Below are 20,228 nucleotides of genomic sequence, written 5' to 3'. Positions count from 1 at the left end.
TTTCAGGATTCTCTCCCATCCGTGAACAAATGCCTTCCAAATTTAGAAAGGCAACACCTAGAGGTCTGTAAACAGTTGAAGAAAAAATGAATGCATGTTATTAAGGCGAAGGCGAGAAACATTTTCTTTTCCGTTACAGACACTGCACAGCCTTGAGCTGGAAGCTTTACGCCTAAGCTTAAATAATATGCACACATCTCAGCTAGAGCTGACTCAATCTAACTTGAGAAAAGAAAAGGAAACTGCCCTTGTGGAACTACGGGAGATGCTCAATGATAAGCGTGCTCAGGAAGTAGCAATTCTGCAAAGCCGCCATCAGCTGGAGTTGGAGAAGATTAAAGAACAATGTTTGAAGGAAAAAGAAGAACTTAAGCTGAAGCATCAGCAAGAATTAGGTATTAAAATATGGGAATAATGGGCTAGAAATTGAAACCCCATAAGTACTTTTTTCATCTACAGGTTTTATCTTGGTGTAGAGCTGGTCTTCTGAGGGAGAGTTGGCATTGCCATTAATAAGGATAGGGTCCAGACTGGCCTGTGCAAAAGTGTATGGCTTATGAAAAAAGTAGTTGTCCAGACCTAATTTAATTCCTTTCCAACTACATGAGTATTTTGTTGTGACCTCTGCAAAACAGCAGTACAGTGGACTAGTTGTTTTTTGGAGGTGTTAGGTGGTGTTCTCCCAAAGAGTTTCATCAATGTGAAGAGTAGAGTTCTCCTGTGTTTCTTTAGGACTTTTATAGCCTTTAGTCTGCAGTGTTCTTCAATGTTGTGTTTCTGACAAAATACCTAAATGCTTCCTGGCTTGCTTGAATGGTTTCAAAAGTAGGAAAAAGTTTCAAGGAATTGAAAGGCTCAGTAAGAGCATGCAGCTAGGTGTCCTTGGTGAAATGTTTGACCTAAGATTTATTTTGACCTCACCAAGAAAAAAATGCACTTGATAGTACTAAGGCCTGCTGCCAGTGCTCTTAGCATTGTTTGGGATAGTCTTCTCTTTCCAAATCATGGGACCATCTCTTCTGATCTTTATGGCCGATCTTGACACTGAACAGGAATTTTTGGAGGAAGGTGAGACCTGCACCAATCTCTAATTTACTGAAGAAAACTTGAAGAAAAATTTTCTTCGATTGTCCTTTCCTGAAAAGCAGAGAATATTTTTCTGACCCAAAATAGAAAAGCACCTTTTWACCACCAGTAATACAGTGAACTGATGACGTAGTGGGATTTGAAAGTAGGAGGAGGTCTGGAAACAAATCTCAACATCAAAGCTGTTTATATGTGTTTTGGCCACTTAACTTTATGTGAATGTAGCCATTGTGCTTAAATGCGGGGACTCAGAGAATCTGAAAATAGGTGATGCAGGAGAACTAACTGGGAATTTTTTTTTTAGGAAAACGATGATTGGACATGATCCCAGTTTGCCCGAGTGTAGGGACACTCTATCTTAGAATTTGGATTAAATTTCTTCCTCTAATTGACCATTAGCTGGGTAGTTGGCACCATCTTGGGGTCTCTGGATTCTCATTTCCCACTGAAAAACTTGAAACAACACTGTAAGCTAACAGTACTTTGAAGCTTGGAGAAGGGGACTGATGGGCTTTTTCAGGGTTCTTGCAGATCARTAAAGGTGCTGAAGAAGAAGTTGGAAGGGATCTAGAGAGAAGGTGGGAAGGAAAAAGCCTTTGGTTTGCATGACACTTCAGCAGAATGGTAGCATCTCTGTTTCACTCTTTCCTAGGTATTTTTAGGAGAAGATAGAGAAGAGTTTCCTACTTGCTTCTATCTGCTGTTCTCTTGCCATGTCACAGAAGACAGAAATGATTCAAACACTTAAAAGCAGTTTGTAGTGAAATACTGGTATCTAAAATATCAATAGACTTTTGAAATAGTACCTTTAGGAGTAAAGGCAGCAGTTCATATCTATTTTTGGTATCATGCTCTCTATAGATTTAAGCAGATACTGCTTTGTTAATTATACTGCACTTAACTCCAAAGACAACCTTAAATGTTAAATCCAGATGCTTATCTCTTTCAAAAATGAAAGGGCAATACCAGGATATAAGGTAATGGCAGATTTGGATAGAACCCAGTATCTCATACTGTTGTGTGCCTCGCAATTCAAGCCCYGAGTTTTTTGAAATACTCGTCTCTTCCATATCTCTTACTTGTTGTTTAACCATGGTGTTTTATAAAAATTTATTAATAAATAGTATTTTATTTCACAGATGATCAGAGAAAGAAAATAGAATTGGAAATGGAAGAGACACGTATCCAGGTACAAGTTCTATTCTTCATACAGGAAAAGATAAAACTGCTTTCAGTAAACTAGAGCTGTTGCAGCAGAGTCCCGTTCTAATGTATTTATGGCAAAGGACAAATAGATGGAATATGAAAACATAGAAAAAGTACTTGCAGTTTACTAAGTGTGTTTGCATTTAATAATGCACATTTCTCTGTTAGACTCTTAAAGGGGATTGGGAATTGGAATCTGAGATGCGTCTGAAAAGCACGTGTAAAGAACTTTCTGAAAAGCATCAAACTGAAATGGAGGAACTGCAGAAAACACTGGAAATGGAATCAGAAAAACTCAAAGTGGAGTTGAGGCTTCTTTCTCTTGACAAAGAACAGTTTGAAAGTAAGTGTCATAGTCGTGGAAGCAGTTGTCTTTATTGAACAATAGCAAAAATACCTATGAGAGTTTTAGAACCTATATAAAAAGTAAAAACAAAGTATATGCACGTACTGTTACTTAAAGATTGGGTCAATGCCTGGAGATTATCCAGAAAACAAGAACTAAAGGAAAATTTTGTATTTAAAGCCTAGTTAAGTGTGTTACATTTTGACATGCACAAGAATATAAGACTCTGAATATATTTCCCTTCAAAAATGTTATTAAGGCGAGAGATGAGGGAAATAATATTCTCCTCAAATAAAAGGAGATCTAGTTCTAGAGGTACTGGATTTCTGATGCCAATCTGACAGGCAGTAAACCAGCTCTGAGAGGTAAAGAGCAGCCTCTTCTTACCTGTCATGGGCTAGATGCTTTGCCTGTATTTTGGCGGCTTTGGTTGCTGTTAGGATGTTTCTTGTTCTTTCCAGCCTGCACTGATTTTACTCAATTTCCCTGAATCTGTGCCATAAGACTGTTTTGTGAGGGAACATTCTTTTGCAGCTCACTGTGACTGAATTGGGATCCATTTGTTGCAGACTCTGGGACAGATGAAATATTTGTTGGCTGAATGAGGTAGTAGCAAGTTCATGTGGTTCAGAGAATGTTCAGTTAGTACTGAGACAGAATACATTTGGCAGGAGCTTTTGTGTTSCTTCCTGTTCATCTCACTTCTATTTCCAGCTACTAAGTGTAATAATAAGAGAAATTCTGTAGTTGTAGACTATGAAGAAATGTTTGATTCCCTGCTCTAAATAAATGTGCTTCTGGTTGAGGAAGTTTATTTGTATATGARGAGAGCAGAGGTTTGTTTTCTTTCTAGCACTCCAGCTGGTTGCATGCCTCTTGGCTTACAGCATGGGACATGGGAAACCAGGGAGCACCATGTAGAAATCTCAAGCTTTGAAATCCTTTACTATTCAAGCATTTGTGATGCTCTTCAAGTACTGACATCCTTACTGAGAAGGCTGTTATTCCCGTGAACCCTGTAGGGAATACCTTAARTGAGCATTCTAGTCTGGATGCATGCGTTTCTATTTTAGTCACACAAATGTTGTACAGATTGCTATGCCACTGTGCTGACTGCTGAACAGAGCTCATTTTTTATTTAGTAAAATGTATAGATTTGGAGAAGCAACATGAATTAGCCATTACAAAATTACGTGAACAGCTGCAGACTGAACATAACCAACTCCTAGAAGATATGAAGTTGAAAAGCCAAGAAAAAGAACAGAATATTCAGAAGGAGGTAAATAAGATTTATTTACTATGTACCTCACAAAACTTACAGGATATATATAACATTTGGGCAACTTTTTTGTATTTAATCTTTTTCTTTTTATTGAAGAAGTAACACATATCTAATAAAGTAAGTTAATACCTTGGGACTTTCTGTAATGATTCAAAATCTTCTGAACACAGCTGCGTTTTTGCCAGTTTGGTGCCGTTCCTTTCTCTCTGTTTATATGCCAGTGTTGTTGGTTTTATCTAGCTGATGCTTTATTCTTGCCAGTCGTGATAAATATGACACCACCAGCAGACCTCTTTCTCTGTTAGAGGAGTGGGTCTAACAGTAATTAAGAGCTACTCAGTATCACTGCCAATCCCGATTAGACTGAAAGTCTAGTTGTTACTGAGTGTTTCTACCTATTTCTGACGGTACTGTTTATGTTGCATGTAAAACAAGCAATCAGAACAAAAATGTTCAAAAATTTTAATGCATCTTCTGTAGCTGGAGAAACTTCAGGTCACGCATGAAGAACTAAAGACTCGCTCACAAGAAGAAATCAAGCAACTCTGGTCTCAACTCAATAGCACCCGAGCCAGTCGGCAGGAGTTAAGTGGTATGGTTGAAACTGATGCATTTTATCTTTTGCTTCTAGGATTGCTCTTCTAGGATTATCTTTTGCTCCTAATATAGGATTGAATTCATTTTTGATATGAAAGATTTTTAGTCATATACGAGAAGCACAGCAAAGTCACAGATGTGTACAGAATTGTCTTTGAATGTGGGAACAGGAGCATCATGTTGTTACCACCACTGTTGTTGCAATCATTGCTGTTCTCTATTAATTGTGTTGGTGTCTTGAAGCTCTGCTCCTGCACACTATACAAAAGTTTAGTGAAAACAGCCCTGTTAGATTTAACTTCAAATTTGATTTGAAGTTGTAATGAATTGTAGTTTAAGTAGAGAAAATGCTGGTCAGCATGCTCTGATTTATGTTCAGTATGAAAGAGTTTATAGAATCAACTGAGAAAATGATTAGTTTTAGGTAGCAAAGACCACCACATAGATCATGAATTTGAGTGGTTTCTTGTCAATATGGGATTTTTTTTAACTCTTTTTAGTAGCCAGTTCTCTTACTTCAAATAAAAGCAGAAGTATTTCAAAACTATGTGATTAAATTAGGTCTTGAGGTTGAAATTTGTTTGTTTTTTGTGGCTTTTTTTTCCATTCTTCTGGTTTTGAAGTAAGTTAAATAAAATGCTTTGTCATTGACACAGACATCTTCTGAAAGACTTTTAACCCTTAAATTTAGAAATGCTCTGGGATGAAGCTGTTTAATATTTTAAAAATAAAATAAAAACATTCAGATGAGACTTCTGAAATCAGACTGAATGATTTTGTTTTCTTGTAAGGTTAAAAATAACACTTTAGGAAAGCATACTTTGGTTTGAAAAGAATAAATAAACCTCTCAAATCTCAAAGTGAAAAGAAAAATGTTATGCCTGCCATTTAAACAAGAAAAAAAAATTTTTTTTATTTGGTCTTATATGTATCTGCATTAAAATTATGAAGAAGTTCTAAAGCTTGAAAGAAAATAATTACCGCAAGACTTCAGTCTGACATATTGTTTGTACAGCTTATTCAAATTTCTGTCAGAATTGTGAAATGTATTAATTAAACCTGCACACAACAGGTAATTTTAGAGTATATTAATCAGAGCTGACATATTTTGTTGGGGTAGTTTAAGAAAATTACACTGCCTTTTGTTTTAAATACCATTTCAAACTTTCTAACAAATGTAACTGTAATTAGCTTTTGAAGTATAACTGTTTCTTTCCTGACTCCAATGCTACTTTATGGCTATAAGCTGAAAAGATTAATATTCTGTTTTTTTTTTTTTTTTTTGGTTTTAGTCAGACTTTAACTTGTTGACCTTTTTGAATCTCTATCATGTTACAGAATTATAGTACAGATAGTGCTTTTTAGTATTTGCTGGAACTCTTATATTCCCTCTCTGTAGTCCTAACCTTTATTAACATTTCAAATATCTTCCCATGTCTCTAATTACTCACATTTACCATTCTTTGGACCCTTTCTGCCTTCATCTGCTTTGAGATGGTGAGACCAGAATGCAAGCCCCTGTTTCAGGTGAGGATGCATCTTTGTTGTATGAGGAAATCTTAAAGGCATTTTGTTTTACTCTGCTTTTSCTTTACTTGAGCGATGCTTTGAAAATGCACTTGGACAAGTCTGAGAGCTCCTTGTAATGGATCAGAAACACAGCAACCAGATAACGATGTTGCTGCTCTGATGTAAAAATGACAGCCAGTTCAAAGCTATTAAACATTTTCCTGCGTTAGTTTTGTGCCAGCAGACTTTGCTGGGATAGCCAAAATCTATCCGTGTGAGACTGGATTTCCCTAAGTCATTGGTGTTTTTACTAGTCTGTTCTTATCTCTTGATTTCTCAGGTCCCTTTACCTGGCAACTGCTCTCTTTGAAAGCAGGCTTGAACCATATACTAATTTCACTTAYTCTTTCTGTTTGGATGTTTGCTGTGAGAATTCTGCACCACAAGTGTGTGTTTCTTTTGATTCTCTATACGCTGGCTGAGTGTCACAGCGTTTTTGTTTCCTGGCTGTTGGGCGTCATCTAGGGTTGTGCTGTGGTTTGGCCTGGAGTTGCTCAGATGTGCTGTGCTGGAGGGTGGGGGCTGCTATTCGGCATTCTTGTGTTGGGAATGTGCTGGTTCTCTGCAGCATTTTCTCAGTGTCAGCACTGAAGGCCCCTCAACAAAGCCAAAGCGTAGCTCTGAAGTAAGCTTGTAAGTGACCTGAAGGTGGCAGCAGCCTTTTTTGGTTTGGAGAGGACTCCCTCCCTGCATTAAGCAGCTCGACTGAGTTCTGGGGATGTGAGCTTGAGAAGTGCTGCCAGACYGCCCTGGAGAGTTCCTTGTCAAACCACAAGCTCAGGAGCATTTCTCTGTATCTTTTCTCAGGCCATACTGGAAACGCTGGTTTAATCTTCAAATGATGATTTCTTAGAGCATAATAATCATTTTGATTACTATTCAAGCATGTGAATTTTTGGAGGTATTTCAGTCATTTTCTTAAGTCTTCCTGAAGTTTCTTTTCTCGAATAACATAAGCTGCTTCTTTCTTCTGAGTTCTTTTTTCTTGAAAATCAGTTCCATCTTCAGTTRGTCTTGGTGTGGATTCAGCTAATCCTAAATCATCTGTGAAACTTTTTTTTTCTCCTGTCTCCTCATTTTTGCCCTTAGTTCTACTTTTTTTTTTTTTTTCCTAATACAATACTCTTCTTCATTAAAAAGAACATGGGGAAAAAAACTCTTAAATGGATAACCAACCCATCTTTAAAGTAATCCAAGATTTGTTTCTTTTTTCTTCTTTTTAGTCCAAGATTAATTTTCTGGTTTGTTCTTTCTTGTTTTTCTAGATAGTTTGCGCTAAGTTTTTGTACCTCCTGGAGCAAAGAAAAGATTGTAATAGATGTGCTTGAGTAAATTAGTCTTTCTGGCTGCTACAACAAGCAGATGTGGGGATTTAAAAATTTTACAGGACTCTGCATATCACTAACTCAGAGCTGGGGCACAAGGGCAATGAGAATGGTTAATGGTGTGCTGATGGTTTTGATTCATTCCATGATGATGATTTCTCTGAATGCTTTGTAAGCAGGGAACACATTTGTGCTGTCTTCAGAGGAAGGAAAATTTTTGCCTTTCAAAAGTTCATCTTACGTAGTGTGTGGGATAGTATCTTACTGTCATCTCAACAACAGAAATGTAGTTTGTCTTCACTGTACCTTTAAGGATGCAGTGAGATATTGTGTTCTTTTTTCCTCCATTTCAGAGTTAAAAGAACAGCTTCTGGCTCGTGCATCACACGTGGAAGAAATAGAACGCTTAAAGCAAGAGTTTGAACAGCAGCGTCAGCAAAGGAGAAGTGAGCATGAAACCGAATTAGAACAATTGAGACTTTATTTTGAAAAGAAATTAAGAGTAGCTGAAGAAAACTACAGAGATGAGTTGACTTTGCTGCATCAGAGACTGCAAGAACTGAAGGAATATTCATTGCTGGAGTCAGACATGAGCCAGAATCAAGCAGTGGATATCAGGTAAGCTATTTTTTTCTCTTTTAATCTCAGGTTATGATCAAATGTTTCCAATTTTTTATGTAAAAAATGATGTTAGTCTCTAAGTATATTATGATTGGGGATTAGGTGATTTGAAGTTAGAAACTCAGCGAAGAAAGTCATGAATGTGGAAGATACTTTCCTATAGAGCTGTTACAGTTGCTCTGTACATACTTTGAGTACCATATTGTAAGTTGGCAAGTTCATTTAACTTAATTTGTGTGATGTGGTGCAGTCTTAACTTCCTAAAACCATTTTCTCTTCTCAGTTCCTCTGCCACAGTTTTTGGAGAGACAACTGAAAAAGAGAGGAGAGTTATACTTGACCAGCTAAATCAACAGTTGGAGCAACACAAGGTCAGATTTTTTTCTACATTAAAGTTCTGATGATTATTACATTACCCATATGAAAACTGATGTCTGCTTCTCAGTTCTTCCAAACAGTTAAAGTTGTATTTGAGACACCTATTAAGATCTCATTAGTTTTTATCAGGTCTATTGTAAATTATCAGTTTTAAATTGTTCTTAGAACAGCAGAACAGATGAAACAGGGTGTTCTGTAATTTTATGTGCTGTGTTTGGATTATCCTGTGCCTAATAACGTGTGAGTTCTCACCAAAGCTCTTCCTCACAAGTTGCAGAATTCATGATGTTTCTTTTTTGTCTTGAACTCTGTAGGAATTGTGTCCATTATTGCTGTCACTTCTCTTTCAGTGGAGACACTAATTTGATCCCACCTCTATTTAGCCATTTGTTTTCATATACTTTGTTATAATTTAAGATTTCTGCTTCTTTGTTCAATTCATTCAAAGTTGACTAAGAGTTCCATAAGGGAATTTTCTTCTTTTGGTTTTAGATTTTTATAAATTATTTTATTTTAGTGACGGGATGATAAGCAGACATACACAGACTATGTGCATTAAATTTATTTAGTATATCACACAAAAAATTACTTAAGAAACTTGCTGCAGTTTGTTTCCTAGCTGAGTATGAAACCATTCATAGATCATGACTTGTATGTTCTGTGATGGTGCACACATGTAGAGGGGGGGTTCTTTAGTGTCGAAAGTGGATGGTTTCTCTATCCAGATGCTCTGATCTGCCTTGTGTCATGGTTCCAGGGTATCTTTACTTCTAGGTGCTCTGTTGCCACAGTAGAAGGGGGAGTGGCTGGAAAGAAGCAAAAACTACAGGGTTTTGAAAAAAAAAAAACACGTCTGTCAAGCAGGTGCTTTACAGCATGGTTCATATAGTGTTTTTATTGAACCATTTCTGACCTGGTTGTTTCAAAGCTAAGGATGTATTTCTAATCTGTTTCTTACATAGGAAGAACTTGCCTGTTTGCGAGTACAACTTAAAGAACAGCACAGGCATGAATTAGATTCCTTAAGGTCTTCCCTTGCACTTCAGTATAAGGAGGACCTAATGAATATGAAGGTGGATCTGTCAGACAAATATATAACAGAAATTGAGGAAATGAAAAAAAAGCATTGTCTAGAACTTGAGCGGCTTCGTGCCAGACTTTCAGAAGAACATATCAAAGGTAAGATCAGATGACAGGAAATAAAATGATAAGCTGCTTGTGTGGCTTTTTTTTTTTTCTTTAAATGTCTAAAGGCTTATTGGAAGAAATTTGAAAACATGTTATTAATTTACTTTAAACTACAGAGAGCACTTAAAGCTTGTTAATCCTTGGGATTGGKCATTTTGCTTTTTGACTTGGCTGGGCATGCTGAGTTGTACTTTCAAGGATGTGGTGGCCTGAAGTTGGTTATTCTGTAATAAAGCTCGCTAAACTGATGAGCAGTTGCTAAAAAGAGTTAATCAGATTTCTATTCTTGATACCTAGAAGGAACACTGTCAAATCAGAAATTAATATTTATCTGAAAATTTCTTGTGTTGTCTGTCAGTCGTGTTAAGTGTTTTTATGTTCTTAGGAAATAGGTCATTTTTCAGTGTATTCTATAGAGTAGACTAATTCATGTTCCATGTTACATACCTCTTTTGCCAGTTTTTGTTTTGTTAATTTGATAGCACTCTGTGTTCATTTAGGTTTTTTTCTCTTTTTTTTGTGTTCCACAAGTTATGTGTATCGTGATGGTTTTCAAAGATAAGCTATTTGTAAGGGGCAGAATTTGTAATAGGTAACTTCTGCTAAAAGCTAAAGTCAGCTTAGCTTAAAGTAATTTTAGCTTTCAGGCTAAAGTCCCTCTTCTGGCTCAATTTAATGAGATTTGCTACATCATCATGGTTTTATATAATTTCTCTACAGTTGCTGCTTTTCTTGGAAGATACAAGCTTGTAATTTATATAAATGTACTGCTTTGCATCTTTTCAGTATGAAATGCATATATTGTTGAGGTTCAGGTAAGGGAACATAGTAGTTCTTGTATCTCTAACCTCATTCTGGGAGCATAGTAAACTATACTACCTTTTGAACTTGTCATCTATACCTCACTGTTAGCCACATGACACACATGACTAACTCTGTTCTACTATATGTTGCTTAAAAGCATCAGTAAACCCTTTTTAAATTTTAGTTATACTTATTGCCTTTTCTTTTTTTTTTTTTCCCTCCATTAGACAATATATCAAACCTGCCCAAATTGGAATGTTTAGATAGAGAGTTGCCCCATCTGCTTTTCTAGGGGAATTCTTTATCTAAAGAATGTGTATGTAAGAGGAGATAAAACTTTCAGTCATCTGTCATTACACAAAGAAAGTCAACTCCTGTGACTGCTGCTGATATAAGAGGGAAGTCCTGCCATAGGTTGTGATCCTTCTGCATTATTATGTGTGTGTTCATATTCATAAATGCTGAAGTTGATAATTAAGTAGCACAGAATAGTAGTAATTTTGATAAATACATCTTGTTGTTCTATTGCTAGTATGGCTACTGATAAATTGTGCAACTAGCAACATTCAGCTTTATTTTATTGCTGTGAATTAATAAGGCCTACTAAAATAAAATAAATTTCAGAATGTTGTTCTACTGTTTATTCAGAAATCACCAAACTGCGTCTACAGAGTGCTCAAGATGCAGCACGTCAAGTTGAAATGGAGGTGTCTGAGCGAGTGTCTGTGCTGGAGAAAGAGCATAAGGCTAAGGTTGCTCTCCTTCAGTCTGAGAAACAGTATATTGCAGAACTTTCAGAAGAAATAAAACTCTTAAAGGAAGAGATTGCTAAACAAAAAGATATTTCTGTGCAGAATGAAAAGCATCTGAAAGAGGAAATGGAAAAGGTAATTAGTGTTAAAGTGCTGTTTTGTATGGAATTGGACGAAGTCAAGTCTATTGGGAAGGCCCAGTGAAATAGAAGTGGCTCTTATTTTTAAATGTTTCAAGTTAGTGATAGTACTTTCAACTTGAAAGGGAGCTGAATGCATACAACTTATTGGAGTAAGATTCTGAAGTTCAGAGTGCTTCAGTGTTAAATGCTTAGTTTCCCACAGATGAATTTTTCTTCAGGAGCACAGTGTGGGAAGGCAGGTGCTTCAAGTGTTGATCAAATACACCTTTTCACTAATATGAGGTCAGGCATAGGTACACCATTTCCAATGCAGGCAAGTGCAAAAGATTCTCATCCTAAACCTCCCTCTGCTACAGTCTGCGAGGCAGCCTGGCATCATGTCCAAGGTGCAGAAGTAAGGCATTGCACTTGCACASTGTGACATGTCATGCAGTAAAGGAGAACTGAGCAGATAAGTGCTGTAGCAGCTGATRGAAATAGCCTCTCTGCTGAACAGGTCCCCTCTAAGAAATAACTGCTTTCTTGATCAGAGTGTCTTTTGAAGTAAGTAACCAGAAATAATTTTTCAGTCCAGTTGTTTGGGAAATAATCAGACAGCAAACTTAATGGACAAAGACTTAAAGTTGAGATAATCACAGCTGATACCTTCCCTCTTATCCCTTAAATCGACTATTCTGTCTGAGAATAGACTTAGATTGAATGTTAATATATTCTTTAATATGTTTGAATATTTAAATGCAAATCAGAATCAGATGAATGCTCTAATTTCCCAAATCCTCTTTTCCTTCCTTTTTGAAGAGAGGTAGGTATGTGTATCCTTTTTCAAATTGAAAGAACAGTGGAAAAAGTCTTAGGAAGCAGTAGCAGACTGTTTGAAGATAACATGAGGAATCATCCAAAGCTTCCAGTAGTGAAGCTTTCAGTACTGTTAGCTTCCCCCTGTTGTCCGCAGTATCTTGTTTGCGGCTCTGCTGTCTGAGCAAAAGATAGTATAGGTAGAGTGTGCGATTTGAGCAGGGTCGGTTGACATGCTGATACGCTGTCGGGAAATACCTATATTTTGTTTGGCTTATGGTCTCTATCTTGCAGAAGCCACATGGACTGATTTCATCAATTGCCTCTTGGTTCCCAGGATCCCCCAAAAAGTTGCTTTGTGAATTGTGTGATATGCTGGCCTAATCAAAACTCCTTTCTAACTTTTTTTTTTTCCTCTCTTCACTTAGCTTGTTGTTTAAATGAATGCTTAAATGCTTGTTTTCCTTCAGTTATCACCTGGAAGTGAAAACTTCCCTTCATACCAAAGTCCTTATGCCATGTTTTATTAGCTCGTCTTTCCTTTTAATATACGATCGTGTTGTTTTCTTAAGTCTTTCTGTTTACTTCTAGTGTATTTTTAGGATCTCTTTTTGACTTCTTGTGTCATTGAACAATCATTTGTTGCTTTGGCTTCTCTTTTTACACTGTATTCTTTTGTGACATTTAAGAACTACGTATGTCATGGACTTGTATGCTAGGAGTTTACACTTCAGACACTTCAGTTTGGTTCTAATACTTATGCGTTTTTAAAAACTATGTACACAGGTGAAATACAGACTTACTGAGGATCACAAGACTGAATTAAGGGGTGTCAGAGAAGAAGTCCAGAAAATAGAGAAGATGTATAAAGAAAAAGAGGAAAAATTGAAGTGTGAAAATGAGGACCAGAGGATCCAAACAGAAGAAAAGCTATCACTGTTGCGTATAGAACTAGAAAACAAATCAGAATATGAGAAGCAAAGTTTACAAAAGGAGTTCGAACTTCGTGAAAGTGAAATGAATCAGCTTCAAGATCAGCAGGCTGCCAGAATCGTAGAATTAGAGAAGTTGGTAAAAGAGCAACAAAACAACCTGCAACAACTAGAAGACAGCCTTGCAAGTGCACAGGCTACACAGAAATCTCAGGAGCAGTACATCAGCGAGCTCCAAGAAGCCAAAGCACTCATGGCAAAAGAAATGGAAAAAGCCACACACTGTTTGCAAGAAGAATGTGCATTTAAACTTATGGAAGCACAGAACAAGTAAGTCTTGTGTATTTGGGAATTTCATTTGGAATGATCAGAGCTCATGTTTGGTTCAGTTACTATTATTGGTGGTTTTTTTATTTTAAGGTTAAGACRTGACAGTCATAGGTTTGTCACTTGATGGCACCAGCTAACTTCTGTATGCAAAGCTTTTATTCTACCAAGGAGCAGTAATACTGTCCATTAAGATCTCCTGTAAGATTTTACTTCATATAAATGCATTGAATTTAGTCTAGCAAATCAAATGAAATCTAGTCTAGTTCTGCTTGTTCCATATTCAGAACACTACACACATCTGAAGATCCTGTACTAGTGTTTGTGGAGAAGAAGGATACAGGAAACAGAAATGTAAAACTCTAAAGTTTTGTTCAAGTGTTTTCAAACAACTGAAATGAATTTGCACTCATTTTTTCTGGTGAATAAAGCTTTTGTTATCCACTGAATGATGAGGTTGATGGGTCCCATTCAGTATTCCCTAGCAAAATTAAATTGTGGTTAGAGATGCAGGTTGTAACTGCTCAGTTGTTTGTCCATCCCTCCTTTCTCCATTCTTTTTAGAATATTAAAACAAATATTCAAACAAATACATGTTTATTTTTGCATACATCATTTTAAATGTTCCCCTTCTTCTCTCCCCAAACATACATTCATTGAAAAGATTGAGGAGATAATTATACTAAGAAAATCTTGAAAGCAGGAACTTAGCCTTTAAATAACCAATCACTTCTTAATTGTTGATATACATATCCAAAAATATTATAGTTAATGATTACAGCAAATTGCATTATTTTAGATACGATTCTGCATCAAGCCTTAAACAGACCTCTAGATGGCTGAGATAGTTTGAAGAGCTTGAGTATCCTGCATATGCTTCCACAGTGGCTTTATGTCTTGGTCTAAACACAAAAAGTTTAGAGATTTTTCTTCTGACAACTTATTTGCCTGCAAACAGCATGTTCAAAATGCAGATAGTGTATATACTTTGTTTTATGTACAATATTTTTTACATCCTAGATGCTCTTGCAAGACAATACTTCGTCAAACTGTCTTTGAAATGGCACCTGAAATTCATCTTTTGTTTCTAGGCACGTTGTCAGAGATGCTTTTTCCATGTTATCCTCTCAGTGTGCTTTAATGAGCTGGAGTAAACACTGCTCTGTATTAGTGAGCAATTCAGTAGGAGTGCCTGTCTACTTAGTAATAACCAGATATCACCAACTGCCATTGCATAAGCCCATGTGGCTATGAAATCATCTTTGCAATTTTATTTGGATTAATGCTGTATGTGAAACCTAGAAGTAAAATTTGTGAAGGCTGTATAAAACCTACTTCTTATTATTTGATTATTTATTTATTTATGAGTGCGTGCTTTGACAATATTTTCTTGGAAATAATTTAGATTTATGGAGGAACACAAGGCTATGACTCAGAAATTCACAACAGAGCAAGAGATTCTTCTCCAGGAGCTGAAAAAGAAACATGTTGATGAGCTAGAACTCCAGAGTCAGCAGTTACAGGAGAAGCATAAGCAACAAATTTTGTCTCTTACAGCTGAGTTTCAGACAAAGCATCAAGCTGAACTTGAGACACTCAAATCTTCCCTAGAAAGTAAACAGCAGGCTCAGCTTCAAGCTCTAGTGGCTGAACTTGAGACAAAGCATCAGGCACAAATTGATGAACTGGAGGCTAAACATTTATCAAATCTGGATTTCTTGGAGTCTTCCTACCTGTCTGAAATTCAGAATATAAGAGAAGAACACAAGCAGGCTCTTGCAGAGCTGCAGAGGCATCACGCAGAACAAATCCATGAAAAGGATAAAAYGGACCAAGCACGCTTGGTTCAGGAGATAGAGATGTTGAAATTAAAGCATGCTGAAGAACTTCAGCTTTCACAAAATAATTTGAAAATTGAGCTAGCTACTGTTCATATGGAAAAACTTAAAGCCATGGCTGTTGAAGCAGAAGAAGCTCATAAGGTGAGTCAAAAAGAAAACTTGACAATAGAGGGTTCTATTTAATGATACCATCTTAATCCTCCTTAAGTATGAAAAGCTGTTGAAATGGGTGGAAATCCCCTTTTCCTTTCTTGTTCTTGGGGTGTGTTTCTGCAACCTCCTTTGTGCCAGCACTAACATTCATGTGRCTGTATTATGAGCTGGGTTAGGAAACTGAAGCTGAAAGTTGAATTTTCTAACTCAGTATGAGGTAAATGTACACCTAAGGTAAATATTTTTAGCATGATTTATATTAGAGGCCTCTATTTTGTGGCTTGGAGTTTCTCTGCTTAATAGAATTGCTATGTCATTCTTAATAAGCAATTAGAATTGAGTAAAAATAATTCTGTAGATTCAGCTATATCTCTGTAGATTCAACTACATCTCTGCAAATCTAAAGAACTTGCTTAGTAGCACAATCTTGAGGGGAAGAATAAAAGAAAAGGTGTTCTGTAAGATCCCAGGTGGGCTTCTGGGAGCAGAAAGGGTTTGTTTGAAGATTCCAGACAGTGGGAGAGTGGGCATTATCTTAAGCCCTTAAAAGATACCCAGAATTACGCTATTGCCAGGGCGGAGGTGTGAGGTGTTTACTGTTGGGATGGGTGAAAAAGGACCCCAGGACTTTCTAAGTCAGAGGAAGGAAGGCTTAGCTCATTGCTGGAACTTCAGAACCCTCCAGAGGAAGAGATGTACTTTTTTCTGACTGGTCTCCTTTCACCCTCCCCATTTCCCAAACATAAGATCTATTGTGTTTCTGCATCCAGTAATAGGTAAGAATGGCATTTTTTTTCCCTTACATCTTTACTACTAACTAGTTTTAAATCTACATTGTAGTTGTTCTTAAGTGTTCTCATGCAGAAAAAACTTTGACCATAAAGACCTTTTTGAACATTGTGATGATGAGGAATGCTGTCATGGATAAAGGAAAAAGTAGGGGTTTTACAGAACTAATACTAAATAGGAGAAATGAACCCATTTCAAAGATATGACATGTGTTTGTGTGTTCTTTATTCAAGAGATGATGTTTATTAATGAGCTTTAGTGAGCTTCTACAGCAGCAGGTGTGCTTTATAAATGGTGTACAAAAATACCTGTACCTTTTTTGTTGTTTTGTTTTTAAATTTTACTTAGGAGGATTTGAACAGAGCTCTTCAAAATCAAAGAAGTTTGCTAGAAGAAGAGAAGCATCTGGCCCTGGACACATTACGTGAGGAAGTGTTGCATATGGAAGAAACACATAGAAAAGCACTCCAAGAACTTGAAGATCTTCATGAGGCAGAAATTAAGAAACATAAGGAAGACTATTCCAGGGAGCTCCAAAGAGAGTTGGAGAAACTAAAAGCACAGCATGAACATGAGCAAGAGGTCAGAATGATGCTAATACCTAAACCTAAAATAAGCCATGTTTTAAAATAGAATAAATTCAGTTTTTCTAATCTCAGAAATAGGACTCTCTATCTAGAGGCTGTTTGGTTTCTTTTATTTGTGTCAGTAGATGAGACAAAGCCTGACTTCATTTAAAAGAACTTAAAAAAATTCGTATATGTTTATTAGTCTTAATATTATGTATTTAAATTAGTGTTTTTAATGTTTCTCTCTTTCAGAGATTTTCGCTTTGTTTTTTTTCTTTGATTATTATTAATTTAAAATTTTAACACTTCCATTTTGATTGAAAATTAATAGTTAATAATTTAGGTCATTAACTGTTTATGGAAAATAACTTGTAACTTTAAGCTTATATAAGTGAACAACCTTATATAAGTGAACTTTCATAAGTGAACATCTAACACTATTTTCTTCTTTTCGTCTAAGTAAAATTGTAGTAGCTGATGCTTTCCTAAATATGTTTTCTTAAAGTTTGAAAATTTTCCTTGTTACCTTTAAAACTTTTATCATTTCTTCTTGTTATTGGGGATGTTTATGTATAATCTTGATGATTTTCACTTTTGTAGTGAATGCTAAGTTAATAAGTTTAAAATAAGTTCTTTTTATTAATTCCACTGAAATGGGGGAAAAAAAATCTTTTCTTGAGTCTTTTAAACAGTCCTATTTGTTTTTAATGTAAACAGCTTCAAGTAGTCAAGATTTGTCTGTTCTATAGTATATATTACACTTGTTTATATTACACTTGTTTATTTAGGAAAAGTCACTAACTGAAAATGAGTTTTATCTAGCTATAACTGAACATTATGAGTTTTGTTATTTTATAACTTATTTTTGATTTTTTGCTTATTAATTTGAAAAATTGCATAACATGCCAAATAACTCCCTAATCAATAAGTGCACCTTTGTATTAACTTTGTCCACCTTACAAAAGTATTTAGCTTTGGGGAGATCCTTGTGTTTTTTGGGTTTGTCAGTCGTCTTCAGAGCTGGTAATGATTTCAAGCTAGGCAGAAAGAATTACAAATTATCTTTTCTTCTGGAAGAAAAACTTGCATGAAAAGTCATTTTTCTTCTTAAGTGCTAAGTTCTCTTGATTATTAATTTTTTTTTTTAAGCTCTTGATCCTAGAAAAAGGATTTCTCTTGAAAATTCTGATGACTACAAGATTAACGGAAGAAACCCTTTCCATGATATTTTGGGGGGAAATTCATATTTGAGATATAGTTAGTCATTGAATAATTACATTAAATATAGCCACCTAATGACTGATTGTATTTCCTTTTTTTCTTTGAATTTCTCTTAGAGGAGTATCTGTTGGAAGAAATAAGTAAGAAATACTCTGCTAGTCTGACTTAACGGTCTTGAGATGATTCAGCAATTAATAGGGAAGATATTTGATATCTAGCGCCTTCTTCCATTGCTTCTTACCTATTCTTACCAACTTGCTTTCTTATAGTTAACATGATGACAGACGAGAGCTCTGTATACCTGTAAGGTTTGGAGAGAACTACTGTGAAAGTACTGGAAGAGTCTGACTGGACTTGATTTGCTTTCTTTTTTTTTTCTTTTTTTATCGTAACACTGCAGCTAAAATATTTTATATTAATTACTGCAGATGTATGCTTCTGCATCAGCATCTGAAGTGGAAACTGTGAGGACAGCTCTTCTGGCTCAGTTTGAGGAGGTAAAATTGAAGCAGCAGCTTCAGTTCCAGGAAGAGATTGAGCTGTTGAAGTGTCAGTCAGAGGTATTACTTGAACAGCAAATTGCACAACTCAAGGTGACTATAACTAAAATGAACTTCAAAGCATACACTGATGCATGCTTTTTTTTGAAATGAATGCCATTTTGTTTTTGAACATGAATATCCATTTTTGGTTTTTGGCTGTATGACTTTTAAAAGACAGCTGTTGATGTTGCAATTAGAAAAGCAGTATTAAAAGCATAATGCACTGTACTGTAAGATGTTACTGTATTCATGCAGTTATATCTTAAAATCCTGAACAGAATGTAAAATGATGTCCTCTAAACCAAAAAGAAAAAAAAAAGTAGAAAGTACTTACTCTGAGTGATAGCCCTTGTGTTGCACTTATGTTCTGTTTGTCACTTGAAACTTAATTTTCCTCTTTGTTTCTGCAAAGACTATGGTCTTGACATATCATCCCTTATCTATAGCACTCGCATATATAGGGCAGAAAATGCCTAATGTGATGTAAGCTTTTCTTGAGTGTGTGATGAGAGTGAAGAGTTTCAGCAGAAGATTTTCCTCAGTTCTTATTATCTGCTTTCTGGGGTTCAGCTTTGMGTTCCACACTTTCATCTTGATGAGCATCTTAAAGATGCTCATCCCTGAAAATGATCTCTTTGGTCTTGTGCATAATGCAGTAATTGCGTATCATCTTCTGAGCCTTGTGCAAAATGCCTTCATTGGTTAGGTGATAAGCTCATCTTCAGCTATTGAATGAGTGGAGAAGACCCATTCAGTGTGAGAAGAGATACGGAAACTCACCAACATGATGAGAGCGGTACTGATACACACCTCAGTGTTATCACTGTGTTAAGGTTCTGAAATAACCTAGATCAGGTGGATTACCATCTATCTATTTGCTTCTTCTTGGGCAAATCTTAACAGGTTCTTRTTGCTTCTTAATGCTGCAAATTGAGATAGATTTCTTCCTGACAGATGCATAACCCTCTAGAACTGGATACTGCAAATGCACAGAAAACTTCTCTTGTTTCCTGCCTTTGGCCCACTATGGTGTCCTGGCACTCAGATGCATTCTTTGACCTTTTCCTGTCTGATAGGACTATCCATTGAAAGGGAGGACATAGAGATATCCCGAAAAGCTGATGATAGGATGTGGCATTGATGTTCTTCCCCGAGGAGAACCCTGGCCTGCATTCTGTGGAAACTGGCATTGGTTCCATACACCTTAGACTGACTTCATAGAATCATAGAATCAGTAAGGTTGRAAAGGGACCTCTGGAGATCTAGTCCAGCCCCCACTGCTWAAGCAGGATCACCTAGACCACATTAGACAGGGTTGCATCCAGGCAGGCTTTGAAGATCTCCAGAGAAGGAGACTCCACAACCTCTCTGGGCAACCTGTTTCAGTGCTCTGTCACTCTCACAGTGAAGAGATTCCCCCTCACGTTCAGACGGAACTTTCTGTGGTTCGTTTTTGCCCATTGCCTCTTGTCCTGTCACATGGGACAACGGAAAAGAGTTTGTCCCCATCCCTTTGACACCCTCCCTTCAGGTACTTAAACACATAGATAAGATCCCCCCTCAGTCTTCTCTTCTCCAGGTTGAAGAGGCCCAGCTCTCGCAGCCGTTCCTCATAGGGCAGATGCTCCAGCCCTCTGATCATCTTTGCAGCCCTACGCTGGACTCTCTCCAGTAGCTCCATGTCTCTCCTGTAGTGGGGATCCCAGAACTGGACACAGGACTGGCGATGAGGCCTCACCAGGGCTGAGTAGAGGGGCAGGAT

General features: G+C 36.7%; 1 protein-coding gene across 6 annotated transcripts in view; it reads left to right on the top strand.

Annotated features, from left to right (window-relative positions):
* Nucleotides 1-20,228, top strand: part of PCNT (pericentrin) — a 102,132-nt gene that overhangs the window by 19,687 nt on the left and 62,217 nt on the right. For 5 of the 6 annotated variants that reach the window (XM_085312408.1, XM_085312407.1, XM_085312410.1 and 2 more), the window contains exons 10-22: nucleotides 140-395; nucleotides 2,226-2,275; nucleotides 2,461-2,635; nucleotides 3,781-3,917; nucleotides 4,401-4,512; nucleotides 7,765-8,029; nucleotides 8,316-8,403; nucleotides 9,373-9,589; nucleotides 11,051-11,289; nucleotides 12,879-13,354; nucleotides 14,757-15,333; nucleotides 16,483-16,716; nucleotides 18,353-18,517. In XM_085312408.1, the coding sequence (XP_085168534.1) occupies nucleotides 140-395; nucleotides 2,226-2,275; nucleotides 2,461-2,635; nucleotides 3,781-3,917; nucleotides 4,401-4,512; nucleotides 7,765-8,029; nucleotides 8,316-8,403; nucleotides 9,373-9,589; nucleotides 11,051-11,289; nucleotides 12,879-13,354; nucleotides 14,757-15,333; nucleotides 16,483-16,716; nucleotides 18,353-18,517 (2,991 nt within the window). Of the gene's footprint in view, nucleotides 1-139; nucleotides 396-2,225; nucleotides 2,276-2,460; nucleotides 2,636-3,780; nucleotides 3,918-4,400; nucleotides 4,513-6,011; nucleotides 6,045-7,764; nucleotides 8,030-8,315; nucleotides 8,404-9,372; nucleotides 9,590-11,050; nucleotides 11,290-12,878; nucleotides 13,355-14,756; nucleotides 15,334-16,482; nucleotides 16,717-18,352; nucleotides 18,518-20,228 lie in introns of all 6 variants that reach the window. The other variant, XM_085312411.1, reaches the window with a different exon arrangement.

This window comes from Rhea americana, unplaced genomic scaffold, assembly GCF_003343005.1.
Source record: "Rhea americana isolate MKP2758 unplaced genomic scaffold, rheAme1 scaffold_362, whole genome shotgun sequence".
Taxonomy (NCBI): Eukaryota; Metazoa; Chordata; class Aves; order Rheiformes; family Rheidae; genus Rhea; species Rhea americana.
Note: the sequence above shows the minus strand (reverse complement) of the source record. Positions and strands in the feature narration are given on the sequence as shown.